This window comes from Pinus tabuliformis, chromosome 4_1 (genome assembly GCF_031772625.1).
Source record: "Pinus tabuliformis cultivar Carrire ecotype Pingquan chromosome 4_1, CPIR1, whole genome shotgun sequence".
Lineage (NCBI taxonomy): Eukaryota > Viridiplantae > Streptophyta > Pinopsida > Pinales > Pinaceae > Pinus > Pinus tabuliformis.
In genome coordinates, this window is record NC_142303.1 from 653485930 (window position 1) to 653496083 (window position 10154).

The window sequence follows — 10154 nt, forward strand, 5'->3', positions numbered from 1 at the left end:
TTGTTCGTTGGTGATAAGTCCTCACTAAAGGAATATAACTGTAGTTTAAAATGATGTCATAAAGAAGACGAGTTATTGCGAGGTAAACTATAATAGATTTATAATCAATTATTTAATCTATGAAGTATATGGATTTTTATGTATATGCAAATATTTTTTTATAAAAGTTAATACATGTTACATTTTTTGCATGTAGTAATATCATCGGCATCTTCACTTCCCTTAGTGTATCTTTGCATTTCAATCTAGAGGTAATTACTAGTTAAATAAAATTAAAATTTTAGTGATTAAAATACAATAATACTATGAGAATAAATTTTAGTAATAAATCTATTTACAAAATTAAAAAAATTACATACAAACAAACTATAGTTAAATTCCAGTTGAATTCGACAATATCAAGAAACACAATTACATAAAACACACATGTATTCAGATTCCAATATGGCATATCAACCTTTAATACCACCATTGTAGGAACCAGAAGAAATACCACCATTGTAGGAACCAGAAGAAATACCACCATTGTAGGAACCAGAAGAAAGAAACATATTATGATCATTTATATGTTTACATCCATCCTACCTACATATAGATTCCCTAGAAAATAATACTAAAAAAGAAATAAACTAATATATATATATATATATATATATATATAATATGAAGAACCAGCGTATAGCCAAATCCAGTTACAACTGGCGAAAGTACAAGACAAACATTTTACACATAATCTCTGTTGGTTTGAAAAATTAACTTGTGCCTGGCCAAGAGTGGCTATTTTTATGCAACATTGAATCATCAAAGGAAACAGAAGTAGGAAAGCCAACCTTTTGTGGAGATTCCATCGATAGATTTTCAAATTTCTTCAACCGAGAAGCATCCAAAAAATTCTAAAAAGGAAATTGAAATCTACTTTACACTTTAGAAAACCATGGCCTCTAATGGAGTGGAGAGTTTTTAGCACGGAAACCTTTCATAGACTGGAACTTCGAAAATCATGGCAAATTCAAGATGGAAAACGGCTCTATATACTTCTGGTTCAATGCGTAAACGAAACCCAAAACCCGTAACAAAGCATATAAGAATAGTTAATTAAATAGCAATTGCCAGAGCTAGTTGCAAAATATATATATATATATATATATATATGAGAAAGAAATAAGTACTTTAAATGTCACTGAATTAGGAAAAATGGATAGTAATCAATAAAGGATTACCATATATATTGTATATTACAGGAGCGAGGGAGTAGAAGAATTTAGAAAGGAAAATTTGGCCTTGCGTACCGGGGAAGAATGACCCAGCGAAGTAGTATTGCTAAAAGGAATTGATTTCTCTTGTACAGCAAGAAGGGAAGATAAGAAATTAAAGAAAAACCCTCCTTCTAAACAGTCACACTGGAAGTAACCACTATCGAATTCTTAAGGAACTAGGAAAGTATTACCTGAGAGAGGCAAAGAAAAGAAAAAATATAGAATGCATCTCTGAACTTCAGTTGAAAGAACGGAGAAAACCCTTCTCCAGTGTCTCTACAGAAACGTGAAAATAAAAAATATAAGAATTTATACATCAAGAAAAAAAAATAAAGAACACCAGGGCAATATTTAAATTCCCGTGAAACAACATAATACCTGGAATAGCCTCTGTGAGGCATCTGGAAAGAAATATCTATTGAACCAAAAAAGAAAAACCCTGCTATAATAACAAGTGGCATGGCGTTCGCCTCATGGAGGAAACAATGAGAATAGCGAAATGACAACAGGGTAGGGTTAGTCTTTTTGCTACCCTATCCACCATAGGATGTCTGTGTTAAATCTAGACCGTTGATATTGCACTGCTAGGGTACCATGTCAATATAACGTGGTTGTGTCTGCAGTGGAATTAGTCACGATTGCCAAGTAGGCAAAAAGGATTACGTTGATTCAACCAATCCACATTTAAACCAACCACCAATGTTTATTAAATGGTGAGCCAATCTCCATAGTATATAAATGTTTTCATGAAAGAATAGTCATCTCTTAATGATCGATATACATACAAGGGAATGATATAAAGAGACTAGCTATAAATCGGTTCCATTCATAAGGATTCATAAAAATAGGTTTATTTAATACCATGTATTGGAGACCTAGGTCATTGTTTTTGGGTGATGGAATGAAGAGCAACAAGATAGAAGAGTACATAAAAAGACAGCCACATAAAAAAGTAAAGCCACATGTAGCTTTATTAACAATGATATAAATTTATATATAAATAATTCTGTTGAAAGAAATATAATTGAGTTGTAATCATGTACCAAAAGATGTTAATTATAATTTGAAGAAACTGAATTATAAGTGTAAGTGAATCAAAAGAATTTAGAACAGTGAAAACTATAAGAAAAAAAGACACAGACATATTACTTTCTTAAAGACACAGACATATTACTTTCTTAGGAAAAAGGAGCAACCTTCTTATTTTTTCAAAACAAATACATTTCATCATGTCTTAGTAGTAAAAGTACCAATCTTAATATATATAGCTTGAAGACTTAAACAATACTTGTAGGTTTCAAGAAAATGCAGTAAACGGAAATAGTAAAGATTAAAGAACTTGGATATATGTTACCACTGATTAAACCAAAAAAAATGTGCATTTGAGGTTTTATAGAAGAACTTGGATATATGTTACTATTAGTTCATGAAAAAAAAAATGTGCATTTGAGGTTTTATAGAGGAGTTCACAGTTTCTTCTGGATGGGTAAGGGAGTAGTTACAAAATTTATTTTGTCTGAACAAAGTAATAAATAGGGAGGGGTTGGAGAAAATATCTCAGAAAGTCATAATCTATAGATATCATTTTTATAAATTTGTTAAGATATATTTTTTATATTACATTGTATAATTAATTTTTATTCTCAACTCTCAATAAAATTTGAACTTAAAACGTGATAGAAATTAAATTCCTCTAATCCAATTAATTTACACATAAATACATATTTTATATCTAAATTAAAATAATATATGAATGAAAGAAATACACTTGTTATAGAGAACATTTTATTTCTATTTTAAAAGAGACAAGTCACCTTTAACTAAAGTTGAGCCTAAAATGAATTACAAATCTTCCTCATATTAATTTGCAGAATGAGCCATTAATGCACTTATAATTTTTATTAAATTAATATTAATAATCAATATTAATTAAAAAATAATACAATACATCACATAAATGAAAAAAAAAAATAACAATATATGAATAATAATTTTATGAAAATAATATTTTTCTTTAATATTTTTTAAAATTTAATGGATAAAAAAAAATTTAGATATAATATTATTACTATTAACTATTTATAAGATATAGATTAAATTAAATATAATTTATTATAATTATAATTATTTTTTAATAATAATTAACTTAAAAATAGTAAAGAAATTTTTTTAATGAGTAATGGTTTTGAAAATAAAGTGTTATGTACTTGGAAGTTTAAGGTTCAAGTCTCTCGATTTACTTGCCATAGAAAAGAAAGAAATAAACTTTTAAAAATTATTATGATAGATTACTCTAAATATAAAAACACATCATTTTATTTTTTCAACCATAATAAAAAAGCATAATTTTACCAAATTAATCTATCCATGATTAAGAAACCAAATAGACTAAATAAAGACATACATCTAGGATTGGAATTTCGAAACAGAAACACCTGTCACATTTGGACATTTTCACATTTTCCTGATCAATTTACTAATATTAAATAAAAATCTTGAGAGCTTTATAAAATTTTATGCTCACTCCATAATAAAGAAATTAATCGTCAAATTCCATGTCTCGATAAACCACTCAATTTCACAAACTTACTTATGGATAAGAAACATATTGTACTAAATACGTACTCTACAGCATTCAAGTCGTATCACTAACCTACAGCATTCAAGTCGTATCATCTACTTCATCTCGCTCTACATCATTCAAGTGATGTCATTAACGAATGATGTCATTAATTTTATCTTGCATGACTGGGAGATCCAATCTCACCGTCCGCAATTGTGAGTGCGACCGAATTCTTTACCGATTCATCTTTGTTAATCTGAGAAGTTCACAAAAGCAGATGGTTAACTATCTTATTTGCTCGCACAAGCACGGTACATAAATATATAATAATATATGAGAGTGAAATATATTTTAGAAAAAAAAAAATATTTTATTTTTATTATTTTATTTTAGATCTAAATGTGTGTTTGGGGATATATTATTAGAGATAAAATTTTTGTGATTTATAATGTAAAAAGTAGTTTTCTAGATTAATTACATTGTAAGTATTGGGTTGGTGACGTTTCTAATCAACTAATGTGATTCATCTTCAAGATAAAAATGATTCACATTAATTGATTAGAAACATGACCCAATCCTTAATCCTTTCTATACTAAACATATTATTACTAAAATCTAGTTTCTATCATTTTATTTTATTTTAAATTTAGATGTATGGGAGAAAATTAAAAAATTGGTACCTGATCCCGCAGTGATTTGGCTTTTCCAGTAATAAAAGTGGCCTGATATATCTCTTCATCGTTGCCCTCCTCTGCCCATTTATTGCATTTTTCTATTAGCGCCTTGCCTAACTCGTGCACAAAACAGGCATGAATAACATATGCCAATTTGCTTTGTAATTCGGCCATCTCCTTCTGAGATTTTTCGGCCACCTCATCCTCGGATATTTCGGCCACCTGCTCCTTCTGAGACTTTTCGTCCACCTGTTCCTGAGTTTTTTTGGACAGCTGATCTTTCAGAAATTTCATGTACAATTTCCTGTACCGGTTACAATCCAGAGTCAAGCTCATCCAGTCCTTGGATCTGCGCCAATTATCCAATGCGCCTTGCCATTCCTCCGACGTGCGTTGCGAAGGAAGTCTTTTTATGGCCGTTTCGAGATTCACCAGGTTCCTGAAATGTTTCTGCCACATGTTCCTCACATTGTCGAACTCTATGTCTGCTCTCCCATTGTCTGCCCTACCATTGTCGGAACTGTCAACAAAGTCGAACAAATCCCATGCGTCGGAGCAGGCTTCCATAGCATCATTAATAACACTCGCTATTTTATAGGCCGAAACTACATACTTTTGGATATCACTATTAATAATATTATCTCTGGTAGCACCATTGATCGCATCAAAATGACTGGTGTCCTCGTAGATGTGGACCATACAATACATTAAGGAGACTCCTTTCCTCTTCCAAGACATTTTATTGAAATAATCATCTTCATTCTTTGGCCTGTTCAATGATGCAGGGTTTTGCTGTTTTATTAATTTGATCAACTCTGCACAATCCTCCTCGCCCTTTTTAATGCCTTGTTCCATTTTACCCCGTGCCCTTCTAAATGCAACTTCATTAGCCGTCCACAAGTCGCTTGCCTTTTCTCCAGGCATTCGTATGTAATCCAAAGCTTTTTTAAACTTGTGAAATTCAGTCCTCTCTTCCCTCCGCACCCGGCCGTACAACCACCTATGTTGAGTGCTTGTTATAAAAGGCCGGATGATTCCCACTAACATCTGAGAGGAACTCCAACAAGCTTTACTCAAGCAGACCATGACAATCTGCAGCCAAACCCTCATAGGCAGTAATATGTAATGGAGCCGAACTTTCGTGATGATATCAAGGATAACCCTTTGCTCTGGCCTTCTTTGTTTAATTATTTTCTCCTTGTACAATTTGCAGGTGAGCTGTGCATCCAATTCAGCTTTTAGGTCAACAATGCTCTGTGTCCAAAAATCCTCCAGGTATCTCAAGAACTCATGCTTTCTTGGAAAATATAGAACGGCTGTTAACCATCTGAATGAGACAACTATCCATCCTAATAGTATAAATGTAAACTGAATAAGAAACGTTATTTGATGGCCGATGCGGCGATCGAGTGGAGGTCGAAGGCATCCCCATTTGACAACTAAGATGACAACTGCCATTGTGACTATCACGCCGGCTAACGAACTGAAAACTGATCTGGCCATTATATATTCAGGTTGAGAAACACGAGCCACGATCCAGCATTTGAGGACATGATCCTCAGTGTTTTCACACCTTTCAAGGTTATAAGTACAACACCAGTTCTTACAGGGGCCACCGGTATTAGAACAACACGGGCTGTTACACTCTCGACGTGAATCAGAAGTGGAAGGGGCATGACGTGGATTACAATCTGGACTCGAAGTTGAAGTGGAAGGAGCAAGTGGACAATAACAACAAGAGAGTACCCAATGAACCTTTCCTGAAAGGAGAGATCGAATGCTTTTACCTGCCAAGACCGCGCAGCTCAAGAGAAAACTCAACACTAAACTCGCAATGAATAGGGTAGTGTTGGACACAACAAACCAGGGAGATTGGTGGCGAGTGCGTATCCTCCAAACGAAGTAAAGCTCAAAGGCCAAACGGGACAAGACGGTCAGTATCAGGCCTCCAATATCACTCCACACGTTAGTCCAGCTAGCACGGACCATGGCAGGAAGCAAATAGCCTGTGAATACACACATCATAAGCCTTCCGCAATCAAATGACAACTGATGTTTTTCCATTAATTGGGTCACTTGACTTTCCCTTTCATCTTTTTGGCCGACAAAGCTGATATCCGACACAGCGGATACCCAACTAAGCATTTGTATAGTCAGAGCGGTGAGAACAAGAGCTTGACAGGGAACCCAGTGAGCCCTCCTCCAGAATGCCATAGCCACATCCCATAGAAGCAACAGCAAGAATACAATTGCACAAAGGCACGATGGCACCCACTCTTGGAATTCATGATAAGCAGACGATAAGGTTTCCATCTTGGAACAGCCAATGCTTCACTCTTGGTTCTCTGTGATGAAATGGAAGTATCCAAACCAATATATAAAAGATGCAAAAGGAACGAATCATTAATTTTGATTATTAAGTGACGAGTCGACGCACTACCTAACGAGTGGATACATGTCGCTCTCATCACATTAAATTGGCAACCAATATAAAAGCCGTAGTATAAAGAGGTTTTAAATTTGGCTCGAAAATTAGGTAAAGTTGGGAATGAATTTGAAAAAAATTGTCTGAAATGTTTGTAAATTTATTTTATAAATTGAGATTATAAGGCTTTGGGCGTTCCAAAAATTTTGATGATATTGAATTTAAGTAATGTGGTTTTCGCAATGTATTATATTACATATCATTTTTTGGGATTTATGATTATTTTCATGAGAGGTAGTGGTTACTGACTAATTTTTCATGATTTTTAAATAGTCCACTTAGCACTCATTGTATCGGGTATTTTTGGGGAGCCTATCCTAGATCACCTCTGGCTCAAGCGTGGTCAACTGTGGAGTTTTACCACAATCAAACCCACTTAGCTTCCTACCCCATTTGCAAAACCTTAGCATGTTTTATGCCTCATGAACCATTCAAATAGAGTTCCCTTCACTCCTTTGAATTAAGATAATGAGGGTTTTCCCAATGCATTATATTACACATCATTTTTTCGGGATTTAACTGCAATAAATAAGTCATTCATCTATGACCATTGAATATCATTTAAACATTCTTTCACTAATTTTGTAAAAAAATTCACTAATTCCTATCCTATAAAGAAGAAGTTCATTATTTAGATGCATCAAATTTAAGGGAAAATTAAGTTCGATTTTAAAATACGTGAAGTACGAGTACGAGAAAGTTCACCTAAGATTACAGGTTTCAATCAAAAGTATTAAATTTCCAAGATAGAGGAGGACGAGCGAATGTCAAGTTATTAAATTGGAAAAAGCGATGGGCGTTAAATTAGAGATGCAAAGGCTGTTATAGAGGACAAGGCCCATAACTGAAAAGAGAAATGGTGTGTGAATTAAAGTAAATTTCAAAAATTACAACTAAGAATTTGTATATTTTGAAATTAGTACATGTTTTTATTATTTAAAATTATGTTTTTATTATTTAAAATTTAATTTATTTATATATATATATATATATATATATATATATATTCAGATTTAATGTTTAAAAAATATTTAAATTAGATATTATATATATATTTAATTGGTGACAAAAATTTCAAGGTGATTGTATAAATGTATTTTAAATATATAAATGAATTTAATGTATGTGGAATATTTAAATACATTATTCAAATTTATGATTTTAATTAATTTATGTGAAATTCTAAGTAAATTTCACTAAAAATAATTGGATGACTAAAAGTGTGTTTTAATTTTAAAATATTGATTTATTTATGTATTTAGTCGGTTAATACTTTGTATCTATTTATATGAACAAGTATAGTGTTCTATTTGTGTTAGTTGGTTTGTTACTAGGAAGAATCAAACTAGTAGTATATTAGTACAAAAATAAAATCTTAACTATTTAAATCTAATTATATATAATCATTAAATTAATTAAATTAGCGCAGCTATATAAATTAAATGTTCGGTAAACATTTACAGGCACCAGTGGATGATAAGCATCAAAACACTTCATAATTCATTTCAAATTGCTGAAATTTTAAAAATTCCATAAAAATCAACAAAATTATAACTTCTTTATTATTATTATTATAAAAAGAATTAATATATAAATTAAACATATATACATTTTAAAAAAACGTGCAACAAGATTCTTAACCACCGAGATTCATCCCCACGTTATCATCGAGGTTTTTAATCCAAGTTCCTAAAAAATCATAATGTAGTTCATATTACAGTTGTTTATGTGACCATTTTTCAATAATCAAATTAATTAAAAGGGTATAAACGACATAAGTATTTTGCAGATAAATCTCAACCTTTAATTCATGTATACTATTAAGAATATTCTAGAATATTTTGGGAAGGTCAAATCTCTACTAACCACCTAATAATGAATGGTAATTAAATTGGAATATTAAGGCTCTATTTGAAAATAAACACTCACTGTAATAACATAAACTAATTGTCTAATAAACTATTACATAATTTTATTTTATTTTCCTTTACTGTGTTAATAGTTAGGCTATTGTGATTAAAAAATAATGTAAACTAGTTCAATATCATTTAACTGGAGGGGGAGTTGATCTAGATGGTGGACTCCAAGTCTACAAGCTTTTAGCAAGCAGAGCTAGCTTTTCATCCAGTTTTCTCAAGTGTAAAAGAACATTTTTCTATACATAGTGACATTCTTATTGAGCCTGAAAGTGCACTATTAGTATCTTCCTTATAATTGTTTTAGTTGCTAGTAAATGTCAATTATTCACATGTACCTAGTTTTCTTGTTCCTTGTGTTTCAAGTATCGGGGATCCATCCCCCAATCTCCTGATCCTCTCCCTCTAGATATGAAATGAATCTTCTTTCTATTCAAGCTTCCCAGCTTCCCTCGTAGCATCAAGAATTTCCCTTCTTATCCCATGAGGGGTTAATTGGAAGTACATTGATCTTGAATGTTCTCCTCCTTGTTTTCCTATGGACATTGAGGGAAGCGATGAGCTTATTCTTCTGCTTCTATCGGTAGATCCCAGAGCTTGAGGTATGGTGAATCATGTGGTTTTGAGAAGGAGAAACTAGAGATAGAGTGGTTGAAAGGCCCATAAGAGGGTGACTTTACTATTTGGGAAGTACCATGGGAGGAGAACAGAGGAGTTGAATGAGACATCCACAAAGGATAATAGAAAATAGTGCGAAACATGACAAGTAATAGCACCATAAATTCCTAGAATCCATAACCACAATAGTAATGGATACTCGATACCAATAACATGAGGATGCACTACCCTACTACAGAGAATCTCAAACACTACGATTAAGAATCTGTCTAGATGCATGAACCATTTAACGATGAGCATAGAAAACTAATAAAATTAGAGAGACAAAACTAAAGCAATAGGACATTATAGGCTAACTACAGAAAAGAAACCAAGATAAGAATTCTTCGCAAGAGAGAAAGCCCATAGAGAATTCTAATTCTATAAGAACAATTTAAAGATAAAAAAAGCATAAAGATTTGTTCCCACAAAACTTTTACATTCACTTTTATGAAATCCACCATTAAAAAGAATTAAAATCCAAATCCTTATTAAAACGAAAATTGCACTTAAATTATAGCCTATAAATACAATAATAAGCATACCCATATATCCTAAGCACTACCATTAGATTAAGCTAATTTTATTATCCTCCCTATAAAT

The 10154-nt window shown here is 32.1% G+C and overlaps 1 protein-coding gene across 1 annotated transcript; it reads right to left on the reverse strand.

Annotated features, from left to right (window-relative positions):
• Positions 1-3715: 3715 nt before the first annotated feature.
• Positions 3716-6828, reverse strand: LOC149177764 (uncharacterized). Its single transcript, XM_089423463.1, has 2 exons — positions 4500-6828; positions 3716-4075 (listed from the first exon to the last, which is right to left on the reverse strand). The coding sequence occupies exons 1-2, from the start codon at positions 6804-6806 to the stop codon at positions 3992-3994; spliced, it is 2391 nt and encodes a 796-aa protein (XP_089279589.1). The 5' UTR covers positions 6807-6828; the 3' UTR covers positions 3716-3991.
• Between the last annotated feature and the right edge of the window lie 3326 nt (positions 6829-10154).